Below are 21264 nucleotides of genomic sequence, written 5' to 3' on the forward strand. Positions count from 1 at the left end.
CAACAGGAAGCTGGAGGGTGAGGAGAGTGAGCGAGCACACGGGGCACAGCTTCTCAGAAAAGTTAACCAGACAGATTCCTCTGCCTGATAGCAGAAATTGTTAACACAGAAAGTTGCCAAGGTACTGTATCTCCCTACAGAAGACAGAAAACAAAAGAGGCTGCTGTGTTGAAAAGAATTCCGGCAGCAGAATCTCTCACTGGAAGGAATGTGTGTGTGTGTGTGTGATGGGTCACACATCATGCAGAGTGAGAAGGTGTTTGAAAAGATGCTGCAGATTGTCTAGCAGCCCGTACTCTGGCACTGAGCTACTGCCAGAAGCCTGCAAAGAAAGGCAGATAACACAGAGGATGAATGAAGAAAGCTGAACAGAACACACTGCAGAGAGGAGAGTGGGGAAGATTTACACCTCTTCTTCTCAGGCCAGTAAGAAAGAGAACATGCTGTTAAAAACAAGTTCCGCAGCATCGGATGCTTCCTTATTCTGAGTCAGACACAGGGTACAGGGCACTTCGCTTGGCATCAGCTCTTCAAGGGCAGATGTTACTTGATTCTTCTTAGCCCGTGACCCCAGAGACTGAACCTGGGCTGCTGTGCTTGTGAAACAGCTTTGCTCTACACTGAGCTGCAGCCTTCTGAAGCAGACAAAAAAACAACAACAACCCAGATGGCAGCAGCCATTACAGAAGTATCGTGGTGGGGATTCACTTTCGTTTCAGGTCCAGGGCATCCCATGAAAGGCACGGATTTTGACTTCCCATATTTCAAGATGCAGAGTTAAACTTCACTCTCTTGCGATTCAGGGTTAAGAAATTTGACTGATGGTTGTTTCTCCTTTGGTTAGGCGTTTTAACATCTAGGATACGACGGCTGTTTGGGGGTGGGGGGTTACAACTAAATTTCACGCTGCTTTAGCAGACAGTGAGTTAAAAGGTAATAGCCCACAGCCTAATCTCAGGAGTCAAATCCATTTTCTACCAGAGACAGAATGAGTCAACTTCGCAGATCCCAGGCACATCAAGGATCAGTGAACAGACAAGACACAGCTGCCTCCTCTACAGTAGAACTAATAAAATGTCACACTTGCCTGGAGCCTTTAATGGTGGACACCCTTCCATTCCCTTTCAACAATTTAAAAGGCAAAAGAGCCAAGACAGCTTTGCAAAGCAGGCAAGGCATGGCAGACACAAAGACTCCCAGTCTGAAAGCTGCTCCCAGTCAGTGCAGACAATACTGACTTAGATTTCGCCCCATAGGATGCACCTAGTTTTTTTTGGGGGGGGGGAAATAAAGAGAAAAAAATATTCCCCCCCCCCAGGCACGGGGCTGGCGCGGGGGAAGCCCGAGCTTCCCCCGACCCCAGCCCCCAGAACAGCCTGCTATCCGCAAGCCTAGGGAGCTGCGCCGGTCTCCCCAGGCTTGCGGACAGCTGCGCGAAGCCCGGGAGCGCAGGCAGCTCTGCGCAACCCTCTGGAGCCCGGCACGGCTTGGTGCCGAGCTCCCGAGGGTTGCGCAGAGCTGCGCGGAGCCTGGGAGGGCAGGCAGCTCTGTGCGACCCTCCGGAGGCCGGCACGGCTTGGCGCCGGGCTCCGGAGGGTTGCACAGAGCTTCCTGAAGCCTGTATTTGCCCTATAGGACGTGCACACATTTTCCCTTCATTTTTGGAGGGGAAAAGGTGCGTCCTATAGGGCGAAAAATACAGTATATAGGGAGTGGCGAGATCCTGTCAGTAATCATAAACTCTTAATATGGGTTAAGCAAAGGGAAAATCACGTCTCTGTTGGTTCTTTGTGTGAAAAAAATAATTACTGTGGGCTTTTTAGGATTTGAGATCATCAGTATGCAGAAAGCTCTACTCACAACAGTGAAATTACTCAAGCTACAGATACACTGTGCAGTACTGACTTTTCTATAAATATGGGAGAGATTGGCTAAAATGTTAAACAACCCAAAGAAATTAACAATAATTACTAATGCAAGGAATCTTTTTACTTTTACCCTTTATTTCAATGTGAATCAGAAATGCCGTTGCCAATACTTGCTACTACTGTTGATATTTTTTGGTACTGCCAATGCTCAGCGATATTACAATGCATGACACTAAGAAAACAACAGGCATTTCTGTTGGGGCAGGATCGCGTTGGGCTAATTCAGCCATCATGTCAATCCATGATTAATTATGCTTTACTTTGGTTTGGCGTGATGCCCGAATTGACAAACCACAGTGTGTGATAAGCTGAAAAAGAAAAGGGGGCAAGGAACTGTAGTGTAATGTGGGTTTACAAACTATGGCTTGGTTAATCATGGCTTGGTATGTCTGAATTAACAAACAACAGCTATGCCTATTGTTTTGGTAGAGTTAGTAAAGTTTTCACTTTAATGTACAGTGTAAGCACCAGCGTTCTCTGGGATGCAGCACCTTCTTCCTTGTGGCTTAGTAGGAGAATGGTAGAATAGATGCTGAACATTCATCTTGACTCTCACCCAAAGTCCAGTGGTGCTGACTTCATCTTTTCTGGCCACATCAAAGGCCAGAAACGTTTGACTGGAAGTCAACTTAAAAGCTAACAGTCTGAAGTACTTTAGGGCAGACAGAAGTTATCGGAGGAAGAGAGGGGAATTAGCCCCGTTGTATATTGGGGGGTTGTGTGGAGACAGTCTCTTCCTTTAAATTCCTGGGAGTTTACCTTAGTGAAGACCTCACTTGGAAAAACAATATAACTCAGGTGGTTAGGAAGGCCCAACAGAAACTTCATTTTCTCAGGGTCTTGTGAAAGAACAATGTTAAACAACAATTGATTTACCTCCTTCTACCGGTCCACAATAGAAAATGTCCTCTCATATTGTATCACAGTGTGGTACAATGGCTTGACAGCCACAGACAAAGTCTTTACAGAGGGTGGTGAACACAGCACATGATATCATGGGCTGTCCCCTGAGCCCGCTAGATGACATCGCAAGGGATCGTTGCTTTAGGAGAGTGAGAAAAATTCTCAGGGACGATTCACACCTCTTTAATGTTCTACCCTCGGGCAGGAGATATAGAAGTATAATCAGTCATACCAACAGGCTAAAAAACAGTTTCTATCTGTGGGCTGTTAGGCTGCTGAACGGAAAATAATATAGTGCAACTGACTTTTGGGGTTGGTGACTTGTGCAACAAGCACACAGAGTGCAATGGGATTGAGTGTTTGGGGGGGGAGGGAGGCTTGGTTAATTTCATTGTACACAGGTTGTACATTGACAATAAAGGTATTATTACTATTATTATCCTTACCCCCCAGCAGGTTGTTGGGCTTCAGCTTCCAGCTCCTATGGCTAATGGTTAAGGATGATGGGAGTCCAACATCATCCAGAAGACCTCAGCTTCCTTTAGAGCTATTCCAAATTTTACAGATAAACAAAGGAAACAGAAGTACAAGTTGCACTCACACCAGTCTTCCACATTTTAAATGCAGAACCAGAGTGTCAGACTAGGACCTGGAAGACCAGGGTTCAAATTCCCACTCCATCATGAAACTCACTGGATGATTTTGGGCGACTCTCAGTATAACCCACTTCACAGGGTTGCTGTGAGGATAAATGGGAGGCAGAAAGAGAACTATGAAGTTGCCCTGAGCTCCTTGGAGAAAAGGCAGGATCTAAATTTAGTATGAAAATGAATGGATTTGTCAGTCTCACTCTTAAGTTCAGAAGCCAACTATGGTCCTTGATATCAACCTGAACAGTCATTAAAGAAAAGAAAGCAAAGTTGAAGTTACTCATTGCTTACAGTTGTGCTCAGACACACACACGAAAACTTTTGGCGATCGTGAAAATGTATAAAGGGATTGCTCTAAAGAAAAGATGAGGAAAGGTAATGAATTAAACGTATGAGAGGTTCTGATTTTTTAATTAGCTATCATGTGCACAGCATGACAGAAATAAAGCTTATTTTAGAATTGGGTTTTAAATCCCCATTGGAAAAAAAGGGACAGATTGAGGAAATGACTTGGATAATATCCCACATCCTTCTCCCACGTATTTTTTCTCATGCAGTTCTATCTAAGGTTAGAAATGTTCTTAGGATGAAATCAAATTATGATACAAACAGATGCAAATATACAGTAGAGGCTCAATGGTTTTTTGTTTTGGTCTTACACTGAACAAGTTATCTATGTTTTCAAGCCTACACTGAAAGTATGCTCTGAATCAAGTTCACTGGTTATATCTACCAGTAAAATATATAATGGGCTGTCCCCTGAGCAGTGGCGTAGCGTGGGTTGTCAGCACCCGGGGCAAGGCAAGTAATTTGCGCCCCCTAACCCGTGGATTTGTGCCCCCTAACCCGTGGATTTGCGCCCCCTAACCCTAACCCCCAGATGTTGCGCCCGGTGCAGCTGGCCCCCCCTGCACCCCCCACACTACGCCACTGCCCCTGAGCCCGCTAGATGACATCACAAGGGATCGTTGCCTTAGGACAGCGAGAAATATATGGACTAGATGACCGTTGGGGTCCCTTCCAACTCTACAATTCTACGATTCAGGTTGTAGTAGGGAGTTATTTAATCACATAAGTTGATGGAACTTCAGATCGGGGGGAGGGGAAGTAGTTTACAGTGGCAGCCATAAATGCAATTTTGAAAATGGAACATACATGCATAGACAAATTCAGAAAGGCTTCTTCTGCAGCAAGCAAATAATATGATGAAAGCAAAGGGGGAAAGAGAAAAATCTACAAGTCCCAAGAACAGTTTATTGCTTCGAATGCAAGCATTCTAAGAGAAGGGGTAAATTCTGTAGCAGGGGTGGGGAATTCAAATGTTGCTGGATTACAGCTCCAGTCCTCCGTGACTGTTGGCCATGCTGTCTTACAGGTCTACACGGGGGGGGGGGGGGGTATTTCAAGTAACTTGGTCCCAAGTTGTTCGGGGCTGTAAATCTTATTGCTGAGACCGTGAGCATGGTCAGCTGGCCAACTGCACTGACTATCAGTTGCTCAGCACAGGTGTAATACATGTGCATCCAGGGAATCAACTCAGCTACCTGACTTGGGCCCAACCTTCAGTGCAGACCGAGTCACATAGGGTGGAATATGTACCAAGCTACCCCTTCGTATGCTTGAATAATCCTAAAACGACAGAAGGAAAATTTGTAGCAATCCAGAATGTGACTGTTAAAGACAAGTCCCGTATGCAGCCTAAGGAAAGAATGTGTGGTTTCTCTGTTTAACAAATACTGGCTGGAGAACAGGGCAGCTCAAGCAGCCACTAGGAACATACCCATGTTTTTATTCTTTGTACAAGATTTGTAACTTACTGTTATACGTAAACTTGCAATGTATTCGGAAAGAAGTCATTTTACTTTGACATGAAGAAAGCAGCCTCTTACCAGTTATCCCATTTGATTCCTTCTGTAGATTACAGTACCACAGCCTATTAACTGGATCACATCCTTCTCGTATGGACAGCAAAGCGTACTGCCCATCATCAGATACCTAAAATTTATCACAATGAATGAAACATAAATATTGACGTACACCAAACCAAAAAGTTACTAACAATACTCAGAAAGGTTTGTTTTCCCCCCCAAAAGCATTTTACAAACCAAAAGCAAAACAGGTGTGTCAAATTATAAAGTTACAAACATATGTACAGATGTGTTTGGAACCTGTGATCTTCCAGACGTTACTAACATGGCCAATTATAAGAGGTGATGGGAACTCAAGTCTATCAACATCTAAGGTAAAGGTAAAGGGACCCCTGACCATTAGGTCCAGTCGTGGACGACTCAGGGGTTGTGGTGCTCATCTCGCTTTATTGGCCGAGGGAGCTGACGTACAGCTTCCAGGTCATGTGGCCAGCATGACTAAGCTGCTTCTGGCGAACCAGAGCAGTGCACGGAAATGCTGTTTACCTTCCCGCTGGAGCGGTACCTATTTATCTAGTTGCACTTTGACGTGCTTTCAAACTGCTAGGTTGGCAGGAGCAGGGACCGAGCAATGGGAGCTCACCCGTCACGGGGATTCGAACTGCCGACCTTCTGATTGGCAAGTCCTAGGCTCTGTGGTTTAACCCACAGTGCCACCCGCGTCCCTAGAGGGCCACAAATTCGCCTAGTCCTTCAAATCCGTTCCATGTCTCAGACACATACAAAATGTGAAGCAAATGTCAAATTCAGTGTTTTGACTCAACAGTGCATTCTGAAAAGCAGCAACCCAGTGCATTTTGATAGAAGCACAACCGCCTGAAATTAAAGCCAAACTAATTTTAAATCCCTCTCATCTATGAAACCCTTATATTATGGAAAGTCATGCCAAGCTGATGATGTTGTGCTAAATGCAAAGTGACAGCAGACAGTGTCAAAAATTATACTGGCAGATCTTTATTAAATATATTCACTCTACAGAAAGCATCCTAAATTAATTATATCAACACTTAAATACAAATTTTTAGATGATCAGCAGGTGCAAATATTTTAAAGCCATGTCCTAATTCTTCCCTTTCCCCTCCCTCTGCCATTGTTGGTAGTGTTTGTCGTTATTGCTGCGTGTGTGGCTTTGATACCTTGGATTTTTACACAATTAAAATACAAAAGCAAAGAATATCTGTTTTGTATAACACATACATATTTGTAGAGGGAAGCTCAAGAGTCGAAACATGCTCTGCATGCACAAGGTCCCAAGGACAATTCCTGGCATCTTCCTTTGCTTTGTTCAATTGACTGGATTTTTTTTAAAAAAAACAACCAAATACCCTTTATTTGGTTCTTAATTTTATGTTTTAATGTTGTTACATTATTTTGAGTTTTTAGCTGTAGAGATGTGTGAACCACCATGGGATCTCCTTGATGAACGGCAGTTTAGAAACCATATAAATAAAAACACACTTCAATTCTATTAAGGCCAGTGGCTAGAACCCACTGCACAATTTCAAAAGCAAACTTACTATGAACCCAGCACAGACTGCTAGGGTTCCCAGCTGGTGGGGTACCATCCCAAACTGCCATGGGGGGAAAGTGGCTCAGGGATAGCCTTCCCTGTTTAGGGAAGTTGTTAATGTTTGGAGTTTTATTCTGTTTTTAATGTTCTGTTGAAAATGTTGAAAGCCGCCCAGAGTGGCTGAGGAAACCCAGTCAGATGGGTGGGGTATTATTATTATTATTGCATCCAGGGTGGAATTCAACTTGGTGCTAGGCAGATAACTCCGCCTATCCTCTCCAGACTCCCTCAGAACCAACTTGAGATGGGTGCGAGGGGAGAGGAGATGGGGCCCAAGCCCCACTGCACCAGAAGTTCTTACACAGGCTATTGCTGGTGGGGCTTGTTAGTTGAATCCTGTCCCAAAGAAGCTTTATATTTTTAAAAAATAAAATAAAAAAATTAATTGCTGGGGGGGGGATTACACGTATAAAACAAAACCATTTCCAGCATTAAAATACAGAGTTCTTTCAAACCCTTAGACCTCTTTCCTCCATGGGTTCCATCTTTCAAAGAAGCTTTATATCAAGACACACATTGGTCCATATACCTTAGTATCATCTGCACTGAATAAAAACTGCTCTTTCCCATCCTTACCTGAAGATGCCATGGATTAAGCCTGGAACCTTTTGAAGGCCAAGGAAGTGGTCAACCAATGCACCTTCCCCGTCTAGTACCCAGCATTTTGAGTTAATGTCAATATACTACAAACTTGAGAATCTTTACTGCCTTCACTCCATCAAAGCAAAAGCAATCTTTGAAACTTTATTTTGCATGATGGCAAACAAGAGCCCCTGACAGCAGCAATTTTGAGCATATCTAATGAGCTTCTCAACATTCCCCGCTGGACTGGTGAATAGTTGATAATAGTTTGCTTAATGCGATTCCCAGAACACATTCTTAATCTAATTTCCCAACACACATTACGGGTAGGGTGCCAATTAAGTCTGTCTTCATTGCTACAGCTGTCTTTACATCAATGCATTTCAAAACTCAAAGGAATTCAAGAGTATTAAGGCAAAACATTATTGACAGCTGCATTCAAGAACTACACCATCAGATATTTTACTGGAGAAAAATAAAGACAAATATATGTCTGTATGTATGTATGTATGTATGTGAGAGTGAGTGTGTGTGTGTGTGTGTGTGTGAGTGAGAGAAAGAGAAAGAGAGAGAGGGCGCAATGTGAGACAGAATAGCCTCTTTCCTGCTTCACCTGCCAGCCGCTGGCCCAGCAATGTGCTTTTTTGTCTCTGTGGGGCTGGATGGCCACCCCTGTCAATTTGCATTTCATGCTATGCTGAAGCAGTATTCTGTCCACAGGTTTCAGAGTCACTCAGGTCCCAAATTAAATGTAGTTTGATTCAGGGGAAGGATTAAATTAAATATCCTATCAATTTCAGTGGAAGAACTGAAATTATACTGTTTTCTCCATCCCTTTGGTTTTTATAGTATTTTTTTAGTGCCAATCTGGGTCTTTTTTCTGAAATACAAAATTAGTATTGGGGGGGGGGGTCCCTTTTGTTTTTAGAATTCATAACCACTGTCTCTTGGAATGAAATTCCCTGATATAATACAACACTCCCTTGTCTTCTGGTCTGTTTTTTAACCAGTGCTCTTGAGAAAGAGAAACCAATCAATTAAAAACCTTTCTTTTTTGCAAGAGCCTGTAGCTGCTTATACGCAGAACTGATTGAATCCATATGCCCAAAACCTGTGTGCACTTTCTAACCACTGTACCTTATTAATTACTTCCTTGCAGGTGTACACAGCCACCACCACCGCCACCACTCTTGCCAACTCCTGTATTTGTAATAATCTTAATTTATCAAAACCATTAAACCAGGAATGGGAAGCTACGGCCCTCCAGATGTTGATGGGCCACAACTCCCATCGTTCCTGACCACTGGCCATGCTAGTCAGCTGGGGATGATGGGAGTCTGAGTCCAACAACATATGGAGGGCACCAAACACTTCAACCATGCATTAAACTCAGTAGCAATGCTGGTTCCTACTCAAACGCTATCATGTTTTCCAAGAGGAAAGCAGTAATTAGCACATAATGCAGTCAAATGAAGCAGGTGTATAGTATTGGGTGCTACACTCTCCATAAAGCATAACTGGGAAGATCACGTTCCTTTATAAAATAGCCGTTCCAATTATGCTAGGCAGGAAGCCCTGTGGCCACATTTCTAAGATAGATCCTGGGATTCAGAACTACCAAGAAGTCATGCTCTTTAACCTGCGAGCTGTTTCCTACCATAAAATATGTCAGAGCACGGTTGCCTGCTCAGTAATTATCACAGGGATTCCCCTAAATTTTTGGTCCCAGTGGCAGGCACAGTTAGAAATCTAAAAAAACTGCCATGGGCACCATGAAATACAAAATGATCTTCAGAGAATAAAAACTAGTGATTCTCATAATCCCTGCCCCAAAGGTTAGACATACCTCCAAACACGAGACAGATAAAAAGGCCCTTGCAAATAAACACATTTAAATAATAATAGTGGGCCCTTGGTAATCTCCCTTCCTCCAGCCTGTTGCCTGTTTTCCGTCTCCAGGACTCAGGATGTTTGTGAAGATTCCAGTGCTTCACAGCAGCTCGTGCCAGACTTCAACTGCTGCAAATCCCACAGACCATTACAATCGAGATACTGCAGCAGTTCTTGTTCTGATTACTGGTATTTGTTTTGAGCAAAAGCACAAAGGTGATCCTTCAGGTCAGCTCATCTAGCTTGTGCAGCAGGTAAGTGCCTCTAGCTGAAAGTGAAAGCAGTTTTCCAACAGAAACCTTTAAAATGCTTCTGAAGCAAAACACACCACCTATACTGCTGTTGTGTTCACCGGTTATTTTTGAAGGGAGTGCGGAATGCAATATCTTTCTCTCTCTCTCTCTCTCTCTCTCTCTCTCTCTATCTATCTATCATCTATCTCCTAATTTGATACTTTTGATGGCATTTCTTCTATTACCCCAAGCATGGGAACTTGGTTCTAACAACGTGTGCAGCACAGGTCCATTTAAAATCATCACTGCTTTCCCCACTTAACTCAGATAACACACACATGGCTTCAAATCATTATTCTATAGTGCCCTCTTCTGGGAACAGCCACAAATTTGCTCCCTCTGCTTCCATTCTAAATTCTGGATATAGCGTATAGGGGGAAAACAGGGCCATGACATTTCTGGTTTTAGTTAGAATTGATGCAAATACAGACACAGAACATTTGCTTTGGAACAGGGACGGAGGATGAGGCTTGGGGGGTGTGCCTTGGATGGCTGCCAATGGAATGAAATTTAGTCCCTTCTCTGAAATGTAGAAGCACCATGCTGAAGGAAGAAGTGTGAGAGTTTGGCCTGGTTTCTTTATTTCATTTACCTATCACATTAACACCCTACCTTTCATCCAAGGAGCTTAATGAGGTGTACACTGCTCTCTTTCCTCTCCCTCCCTTGCACCCTCCCAACAAGGATAAGATATAGCGACTGGCCCAGCGTCACCCAGTGAGTGTCACAGCCAAGTGAACCTTGACGCAGGATTCACTGAATGCGACATGGCAGTGGAAGCCCTGCACCAGGACTTCTGCTTGTGCAACAGGGCTTCCCCCCCTCCACGCACCCCCCAAAATTGGCTCTGTGGTTGTCAGGAGAACCCCCAGAACAGTACACAGAGAGAGGAGACAGGGATCATTCCCCATGGCAAGCTGACATGCTTGCGCTGAAGGAACAATCAGAAGAGCACAACACTGAATTCCTCCTTATGTCTCCCCAGCACTAATCTGACAGACTAATCACTAGGCAACCCTGTCTTAGACATGACATCTAAGGTTTGTCATACTTGGTAGGCCCATTGAAACTGATGGACATTAGGGGTGTATTCAAAGTAGTGGTGAGTAACACTTACGGTGGTACCTTGGTTCTTGAACTTAATCAGTTCCGGGAGTCCGATCGACTCCTGAAACCATTCGAAAAGCAAGGCGTGGCTTCCGATTGGCTGCAGGAGCTTCCTGCACTCAATCGGAAGCTGCGGAAGCCGAGTTGGACATCCGGCTTTCGAAAAATGTTCGCAAACTGGAACATTCACTTCTGGGATTGTGGCGTTTGGGAGTCGATTTGTTCGGGACCCAAGCCGTTCGACTACCAAGGTACCACTGTACCAGTGCAAATATTTCCACTTGTGCAATGGGATCTCCCCCCTTTCCTCCCTTCTCATTCCACCCAAATCTGTTCCAGGGATTCCCCCATCCTCCAGGGCAGATTTAGAGAGGTTGTAGGGCATACACAGGGGGAAATCCTGTTGTACAAGAAAAAATCCTTCTGCTGGTGAGGCATGTTGGATACTGCCAAGTAACTTAATTCCATTAGGTGGAATTCAATGTAGCACTAAGGATCAGCACAGGTATTTCTGCTTGTCCCCCGCCTGCTCTTCTGGGAACAGGGATCTCCCAACTCTCCAAACCATATCTGGGGGAACTATGGGGTGACATGGGGGGGGGAGTCCTGTTGCACTAGCAGGAGTCCTTGTGCTGGCTTCCACTAGCAAAATAGGATGGTTGAATCCAGCCCATTGATTTCACTCGGCCTACTCCAAGTATGAATTAGTTGTATTATCAGTTCTTTAGTTTAAGAGAAGAAATGCTAATTTTGATGAGGAAACAAGGGGATGGCTTTTGTTAACTCCTTTGTGTAACTCCTTCTTAAGCCACCTTTCTAATTTCTAAACGTTTGGAAGACAAAACTGTCTCCTTTCACGTTGGCTCAATATTGTTTGTTACTCAACCTGCATATTGCTCAAAATGATAAATAAATACAAGAAACCAAGAAGCAACTTTTAACAACATTTACATAGGATTGGATGGGCTAAATGTTTCTAAAGGTATAAAACTCGACCCCACTACAATAAAAGGAATATATTAGATATTTAAAAGTAGCAAAATCATATAGGTTTGTGCATCCTGTGGGCTTTTAAAAACTATTTTCACAACGTCATTTGCCAGAAACTGGCAGCAGTAAGAGGGGGGAAAAAGTCATAAAATATTGTAAACAGCAGGCAAAGCTGGTAGGTGCTTTTAATTAACAACAGATGCTGGGTGTAAGAAGCCTCCTGCAGATATGTAATCAAAAGTTATTAATTTCCTCAGACAAACAAGCACCTTGAGAAGTTTATGAGCTTCTGTCACTAAAGATTTATGACCTCATTTTATATAGCAAAATGAGGCATACTCCCTGTTTGATGGTGAAATGTGTTTTGTACGTCAAAACACTATCATACTACACTAACACTACAATCTCCTGAATTCAGTGAGACTTACTTATGAGTAAGCACATTCAGGATCACATTGTCAGGCCATGAACCTAAGCATACTTGTTTGAAATCCAACCAACAGAGAGGATTCATGCAGAAATATGTTTTTGCACAAACCACTCACCTGCATGCAGAAGGGACTGCTGCAGCACATGGACAGAAACACCCATATCAAAAACAATCCAAATTCTGGACACATTGCCGGTTCCAATCAAGAGACCCAAAAGCACAAAAGTTGATTTCACTCTCATGAAATTAACTGCATTAGGAGGACCATAGGCTCCCCATCCCTGCCATAGAGGGCTTGTTATGGTACTGTGAACTGAAGGTGGACTTAGATCAAGGAGACCTTGATGTGGCAAATGTGTTTGTGGTGTATATACCACAGTTATCACTAGGTTTCCCACAGCAAATATATGGAAGTGCGTACAAGTTACAGAAATACAGTGGAACCTCAGTTTTCGAATGTAATCCATTCCCAAAGACTATTCGAGTTATGAAACATTCAAAAACTCAATAGAAAGCCTCAAAACGGAAAAATTAATACGGAAAACTCAAAACGGAAGCTGCCTCGGAAGTTCGACTTCCAAGGTATGCACAAAAACGGAAGCATTTACTTCTGGGTTTACGGCTTTCGAGTTTTGAAACGTTTGTCAACAGAGATGATCAAAAACTGAGGTTCCACTGTAATAAGTTTATAAGCATTATCTGACAGTAACGAAGTTAAAAAACATGTTTTAAAATTCTACAAATGTTAATTCCACCATATTTTTAAAGCTGAAAATGTGTGTGTCCAGTGCATAGCAAACATAGTTTTCTTTTTAATATTGTTTTCATTGTGGTCAATGCCCTTTCAAGTTTTTTTTTTTAAAGTGGTACTACAATAGCATCACATCAAAGGAACAATGGCTGAGAACAGAAATTATTTTGTTAAGTTGGAGAAAAATGGAAGGGGTGTGTGTAGGAGGGCTCTTACTGAAAACTGATGACCACAAAAATTCATTGTAGAAGAAGTCAAAATGAGTTCTCACCAATATACCGAGTCACCATTTTCACATATTTAAAATAATGTGTTATATATTGGTCCTAGGTAGTGCAATAGAGGTAAAAAGAGGCAGTGAGAAACCTTATTTAACAACAAAGGATTGGGCCTATAACCAACTTTTCACTTTTATTATCTACTGAGTTTCAAAGAAGGTGAGATGCACCATACCTCAGCTCCACCCATCCATTTTGGCTCATGAGGAAATTCAGCACATAAAACATCCTTTGATTGGTCAGTTCCCAGGACATGATAGTACAACTTCTGGTGCAAGTTTGTCGACGTCTCAGTGCCTGGGGCAATCAACATATTTAATTACAGGTATGTAAGTTGTGACTTGTTATTAGTTCTAACAACCTGAAAGTTTCAAAACCTTAACATATTAGAAGCTTCTTATTTGACAAGGTAGCAGAACCAGATTTAATAACTCATATGTTTTCTGGAAATACTAGTCCTTACGACCAAGAAGCTAGATAATATCTACAAGGATAATTTTTATTCCTATTATTCCATGCATTTTTCTTTGCATTATTTTTCTTTATATAAATATAACACATTTGGAATAATATGTTCTTTACATAATTTGAGATATGTTGCTAAAGTTACTGTATTTTTATTTTTGGTCTGTGTAAAATGTTATGCTTAGCTTCCAGCAATATGTAATATTCCCTGTCAAGGAAGTGAGATGTTACTTTGGCTTGAAACTTGACAGCATTTTGTGGACAGGTGGACAGGCAGAATAAGAAGTCCCATGGGCCAAAGAAACTAAGCAACTGAGAGATACTGGCTCTAACCAACCTGTCCCATTAGCATTAGCAAACTGGGGTCTCCTGCTGCTTTTGGACTACAACTCCCATCACCCCTAGCTAGCAGTACCAGTGACGAGGGATTATGGGAATCTAAGTGCAAAAACAGTTGGAGACTCAAGTTTGGGAAACCCTGACCCAAAATACCCACAAGAAGGAAGCAGAGCTAGTAATGAGATAAAGGATTCTAAAGTTAATAAAGGCTATAAAGGCCTGAGGATGAGACGGGTGATTGTATGCCACTCACCATCACTTTTCCCATCTTGCTTTGGGTAGCAGTTGTAGAACATGCCTTTGCCATCATGGGTCCAAGCCATACAACTGAATTTTACCATCTCCAGTGTGTCTGCCAGTTCTTCAGTACCATCCACTTTCATAAATTTAATTGTTACCCAATCTGACCCACTGGAACTCAAGCCATATGCAAAATATTCGCCATCTTCACTGAATGCATAACCTGGTGATTAAGAACACGCTGTGTATTAGTTTACGTTAGTTACAAACTTTACTTTCATAGTTTATGCTTCTAACACTTGCCTTCACCATATAGGCAGCAGCTCAAAGCATGTTTTACGTTTTCCACAATTTAATATTTTCACACGTAGATGTGTATAACTCAAAACAGAGAAATGTTATGTTGGCTTCCAAAATTATGCATTTTCGAAAAATCTGCTACACTGACCTCGCAGAGCCACAGTGCCATCATCAGAAAGTTTATTTGGGTCCAAAAATACTTTGGCATCAGCATCCAAGGAATCTTGCACATATAATACTCGTTGATTCTGAAGTCCAGAATTATAAAAGTGAAAATACCTAGAATAAATGATATAATTATTTGGGGGGTTTTATTTTCAACTATAGTATGAGACTGAATACAGAATTATGCAGGCTAAGACTTTCAAGAGGAGTGGCAGATTTATATAACAGAGGAAAGCAGCTTCTTCCTGAAGGAAAAATGCCTCATTTCAGTAATTTAGCACACAATTTCACCCATCAGGTTGCATTAAGTCAACATCAGATTCAATTAGCAACTCACAAGTTACGTTAAATAGTTCATTATAACAGTTAGAGCTTTTGACATTACTGCAGTATGTAATGAGACAAATCATTAAGATTTCTCAGCCATGCACTTACTTAAAAAAATGGAACAAAAATCTTCTTCTTCATCTGAATGTCATACTGCAGCAGTTTGGCATTTCCATGCATAAGAGAAGCCCCTTAAGGAAGCAAGTCTAATGCCCTGAACACATAATACCAATGACATGGTTGCCACAAAGACAAACCACAGGCATACCTTTCTGTATAGGAAACTGTTTGTATGAAGTGTCACCCACATGGTAAACCAAGTTTAATCATGCCAGTAAACCAGGAATGGGGAGCAGGTGGACTACAATTCCCATCATGCGGTGTGGCCAACCATCAGTGATGACAGAAGCTCTAGTCCAACAAAAGCAGTGCGGCCACAAGTTTCCCAATCCCTGTAGTAAGTCTAAACCTCTCACTTTTGTAGAGATTTTGCTAGCTTAGCTATAACAACCCAAAATATATGCAGACTGGCAAATGCACAATCGCCCTATACACAGGCAACCATTCAAGTTCAACTAAAAAAAAAAAGGTTCCAAACTGCCACTTGTAAACAACTTTTATGAAATATTCTTCAATGCTGCTGAACCAGTTTAAGCATAAGCCATCATCTGGCTTAGCATTAATGTAAACAAGCAAATGTGTGGGTTTCTGGAGAGGATATCACAACTGCTGTGTTCCTTTCCCGATTCCTCCTGCTGCCACGCTACCCAGAGCTAAACCATGGTTTGCCTTGGCATGTCATCTGAACCCTAGTTAGTGCTTTGTTCTGCCCAAAGGTTTCTCTGAAGTAGTGTAGCACCGTAGGACAGATGGTGAGAGACAAACAATGGGCAAGAGCCTATGGACAACAGTGCAGCCTTTAAGAGCTCATGACCTAGTTGGGCTCCAATTCTGGCTCTAAGCAGCGGATCACAAGATAGCCACATCTGCCAGGAAAAGGAGCTTGACAACTTTGTGGAGTTGGGAGATGAACTATCCTTGCCAGATGGATTTTTCTTCTTCTTGTGTATTGAAGAGGAGAAAATGACCTCCCCACTTTGATGTGATGAAGGACTAGTGAACTGAGTAATCTTAAATAGATATTTTAGCGTACTGTTTTTTTCTCCTTTTCTACTTCAGACCTTTAATTCTAAGCCAGGCCTTTAATTACTGCCAGGGATATTCTAAGCCAGGAGTAGCCAACAAGGTGTTTTTCTGATGATAAAGAACTACAACTCTCAATATCACCAACAACTGGGAAAGCAGGCTTGGACAATCCATCATCATCTGAAGGGAACCATGCCTCCTCTAGGCCTTTTCCTGAATTTTCGGCTTTCATTAAAACACACACACACACACACACACACACACACACACACACAACAACAACAACAACAAAAAAAAAACCCTTTTCTGACTCTATATTAAGGAAAATGGAGAAGCAGTAAGCAATTGCTCAGTAAGTATTAGTAAACCTTCTCTCACTTCCAGTATTCTAGTAAATGTAAGCAAAGGCAAGAATAGGGTTGAAAAGTCACAGAAACAGACATGTCCTCTTTCACTGCTTGACAAAACAAAAGGTAGGATTTCTGTATTTTCCTTAATTATTACAGCAGTTGGTCATGAGTTTATTTTATTTTTTTGGCGGGCTGGCTGTTGATTTTCCTGGCTCAAGATTTAATTAGTAGAAACTTTCTCTCTCTCTCTCTCTCTCTCTCTCTCTCTCTCTGTGTGTGTGTGTGTGTGTGTTTGACCTGAGAATCACTTGGTGTGAACGCTTAGCACATAATTTATGATACCCCCACTACAAAATGTCTGGCTATAAACCATCCTGCAATAATCCAAAGGCACACACAGTCCTTTACATACCTTTTCCCTTTCTTGAAATGACAACTATACTTGGGGTAGTCATAGAGTTCTGTCATTTGCTCTTTAAATAGTCCCCGGACAGCACACTGCTCAAGAAAGGGTACCGTTATCTTATTTTGTGCCTCGACAAAAGCCTGAAAGAGAAGAAACAAAACATAATGAAATAAAACAAGGGCTTTATAAAGCAACAGTTTGTATTGACCTAGATCAGGGATGGGGAGCTGATGAACTGGCAGATGTTGTTGGACTCTCAACTACCTGACCAGACAGAGGCGGAATAGCCCATGATCACAGGTTGGGAGTACAACATCTGGAGGGTCACAGGTCCCGCCCCCCCCCCCCCCCGGTCTAGAGAGTGCAATGATTTGGATGCAACTTCATAACAGTCTTAGAGTAGAACTGAGCATACCACAGACATTATTTCAGGAATGCTGCTGCTTGTTTCATTAAGTGGCAATGGCACATAATAACATGATAACTAAAGTGGCTTTCTAATATTCAAAACATGATAGCAATCTGTCCAGTCCACCTATTACTGACTTTTAATTTCAGCATCCTGCATTAAAAGGGGGAGGGTGACTTTTGAGATGGATTCTTCCTGAGAGAGAAGTCTACAGTCTGCCAACTTGCTTTGCAGGTCATCAAAGGATTCTCTCAAGCAGCTTTCGGATGAAACCACTTCATACATTCAAACACAGAAAGAGGTAACTATTTTACCACTTGGTCACCACACCCTGGCTGAACAAGTCAAAAAAGCAGGTCATCACAGGTATGAGTCCTGATGAGCTTTATGGGTCTCTTTGATCTAAATGCAAACTCTCTCATTTGGTGTTTAAACCAAATTGCCAAGATGCCATGAAGACAAACAGTTCAGCCACCACTGAAGCGATATATGAACAGTAAAGTGAAGCACTTTAGTTCCAAGATTAATGCGAAGGCAGATTACTGCTGCTTGAATGGTATAAATGGATGGCTTAATAAATGAGCCAACATAACTGTTGGTGAAAAAGTTGAAAGAATCTCTATAGCAAGGCGGGGCTATAGCTTTTGTGCAGGCTGATCCCGTGTATGCCAACAGGATAGAAAGGCCATTTCAATGAAAATTTACTCAGGAGTAAATTCTGCTGAATGTAATAAGGCTTAGTCCCAAGTGAGTGAATGCTGGTTTGCATCAATACAAGCAGATTCTAGTTTGCAGAATGCTCTCCCCAGGGAGATTCACCTGGCACCTTCATTACATTATCTTTAGATGTCAGCGGAAAACATTCTCCTCTTCTCCCAGGCTTTGGCTAATTAAACAACCTATGGTCTTTAAACTGGGGCAAGGTGGGTATTGTTTTGTTTGCTATTGTGTTACATATTTTTGTGTTTTTATATTGTAAACCATCCTATGATCCTCGGATGAAGGGTTGTACTGTATTGAAATTTAATAATAAAAAATTAACTATAAATTTAGCAAAGAGAAACAGAGAATAAAAGGACCAGAAGGGGACATAATCTATTAGCTCTGATAAAACAAATGGGTACTTTCTGCAAACTACTCCATAGCATTAAACAAAATCAATTTATTTTAACAGCTCACCAGAGAGAACAGTATTACTGTTCCAGTTCAAGGCCTCAAATAAAGTCATAAAGGTAAATTTCAAACAATTTTCTGCAATAATGAGACACAAAATGCATGTGAACCTGTGAACTGAAAATGATGAACAGCCAAATGTTTGATACTTTTAATACAAGCAATGGAGTGTATCAGGGTTCAGTTTAAGCACGTTGCACACCGAGAGTTCAAGGTTCACAGAAATATTTTGATTCAAGGTGATTAACAGCCCCTCTCGCAAATGCACTCTACCTATCCTTGAAACTAATCAAAACATACTTGAGCCTGGCTGAGACATAATGGGGCCAACCTCTTAAGAGCTTGGGTATGAAGACTTAGGCTTCTCCCCTGTCCAGTGTGACATTCCCAGCATTATCCATTGTTTAGTATTGTGTTTGGATGGTTAATCCTAACAAGCTTTCTCCTTAAAGGTTTGCAAATGCTGTTCAAACCCAGATTATGAGAACAGTATTGGTTCATGCTGGTGCAGATGCAATACTAAATCACAGCTAAGGCTGTATAGAAAGGGAAAGAGAATTTGCACTGGAGAGGTGACAATGGTAAGGTGGGGGGTAATGTCCACAAGCTCATGCCCAAATATCTTAACTGTTGTTAAATGATTAAAACTACTACATCTGCACTGCTTTGTAAGTATCCTGTCTATGGCTTGTACTTATATATTATATACTTATACTTATATAAAATATACCTTAGTATATTTTAAATATCATTTACTTGTGAAGATCATGCACGTGCCAACTTTGTCACTTACTCATGTAAACTTCCTTTCTGTTTTCCAGCGCATGCACAAAATTTGACCCATTTGACCCAGGCAGCTCCCACCTTCCATAAACCGACATGGATCCTGAGCAAGGTCCTTTCTTTAAGAAGTTTGTAAAGTCACCGCATGCAGAAGCCTCTAGGGGGCATACAACTGCTTAGCTCAAGCCACTGCATCTTCCAAGCCACAAATCTCACCTTTCAGCCATGCCCACAAGTGATCATAGAAGAAACGTCAAGCCCAATGCTACGTAACAGTGTCATAGCTTATACAGATCAATATGTAACATGGATGTTACTGGATGTAACAGTAAGTCAGAAAGTATGCTTCGTTTTAACCACAGCATGCACAAAGAAACGTAGATTTCAGATCGTGCCTTGTTTAGAGAGAGAAACAAGCTACAAACTCTGGTTCAGAAACAACACTAAACCAATTGCTCCATGGTTTGTTTCCCTGCAGAGGGGAGCAAAGTGCAAGAGCTCAGGCTACATGTACCAATGTGAAACATTTGCACATTAAGGCTGAAACAAACTGTATCTTGAGCACTCCCACTACATGTGAATATGGCCATTGAGTCATACCACTGTTCCACTGAGTCTAGTTCAGTATTGCCTATACTGACTGGGAGTGGCTCTCCAGGGTTTCAGATAAGTCTTTTCCAGTTCTACCTGGAGATACCAGGGATTGGACCTAGGACCTTTGCTCTCTCAATGACATTTGATCCTCCCCTAATATTTTTAAATGGAGATGTAGTGAATAGAACCTGGTGCCTTCTACAAGCAAAGCATGTGCTCCATCACTGAGACTTTCAGTCCCATCCCATCTTTTCAGCCGGAGCTCCAAGGCACCGAACCCGAGACCACTGCATCCAAAGCTTATGCTCTGACCATGATCTGTGAGACATAAAGTCTAGGGAAGCCACCCCACTGTAAATACTAGGGGTCCTGAACATTCAAACATTTCTACCCTGCACAACTAACAAAAACATTACAGTGGTACCTCAGGTTAAGAACTTAATTCGTTCTGGAGGTCCGTTGTTAACCTGAAACTGTTCTTAACCTGAAGCACCACTTTAGCTAATGGGGCCTCCTGCTGCTGCCGCGCCGCCGCCACGCGATATCTGTTCTCATCCTGAAGCAAAGTTCTTAACCCGAGGTACTATTTCTGGGTTAGCGGAGTCTGTAACCTGAAGCATCTGTAACCCGAGGTACCACTGTACTCCAATCACAGCAATTGCCTGTGGACCAGTAAGACTTCCTACAAGCACAAACCTTTCTGGTGTAAGATGATCATTAGCAGAAAACTAGTTTTTGCCTGATGTTTTACCTGAGACTAGTATCACATTTGAACAGTACTATGCACCTCTACACTTGCAAAGGCACTTGCCCCAAGATGTCCAGAATTATAAGAAAGGCTTACCTTTGTTTGCTCACTATCAGGATCTTCAAGCCAGCTGTACGGATCACATATTTTACAGCCATGATAGTCATCCACCTGATTTTAAAATATACAGAGAGAGATTTGTTTTTTAAAAGATTGCTTTACAATCACTTTATGAGTGGCATTAAATAAGTTATTACAGCTTAATACACTGCTGAAAACTGGAGGATGCAATAGGCAACTAATTTCATCAAGCTGCCCTGACAGCAGAATAATAGTCTCTTCCAAATGAAGTTAATCAAGCATAACCAACCCAGAGAATTCATGTGCCGATGTAGTTTTGGACCTTCTGTTTTTATTAACAAAAGAGAGAACTCTTAGCCACTGATTATAACTTGGCATGGGAAAAAGATGGGAAATGGAGATCAATACAGTGGACCCTCCGGATACGAACTTAATTTG

At 42.1% G+C, this 21264-nt stretch overlaps 1 protein-coding gene across 1 annotated transcript in view; it reads right to left on the reverse strand.

The window, feature by feature from the left end:
* PREP (prolyl endopeptidase) overlaps window positions 1–21264 on the reverse strand; it is a 62130-nt gene that overhangs the window by 34901 nt on the left and 5965 nt on the right. The window contains exons 2-7 of the mRNA XM_083608331.1: window positions 20842–20916; window positions 17045–17178; window positions 14793–14923; window positions 14358–14567; window positions 13476–13597; window positions 5371–5476 (exon numbers count right to left, since the gene is read on the reverse strand). Of these exons, the coding sequence (XP_083464457.1) occupies window positions 5371–5476; window positions 13476–13597; window positions 14358–14567; window positions 14793–14923; window positions 17045–17178; window positions 20842–20916 (778 nt within the window). The remainder of the gene's footprint in view (window positions 1–5370; window positions 5477–13475; window positions 13598–14357; window positions 14568–14792; window positions 14924–17044; window positions 17179–20841; window positions 20917–21264) is intronic.

Source organism: Podarcis filfolensis (genome assembly GCF_964270895.1).
Source record: "Podarcis filfolensis genome assembly, chromosome: 3".
Classification (NCBI taxonomy): Eukaryota; Metazoa; Chordata; class Lepidosauria; order Squamata; family Lacertidae; genus Podarcis; species Podarcis filfolensis.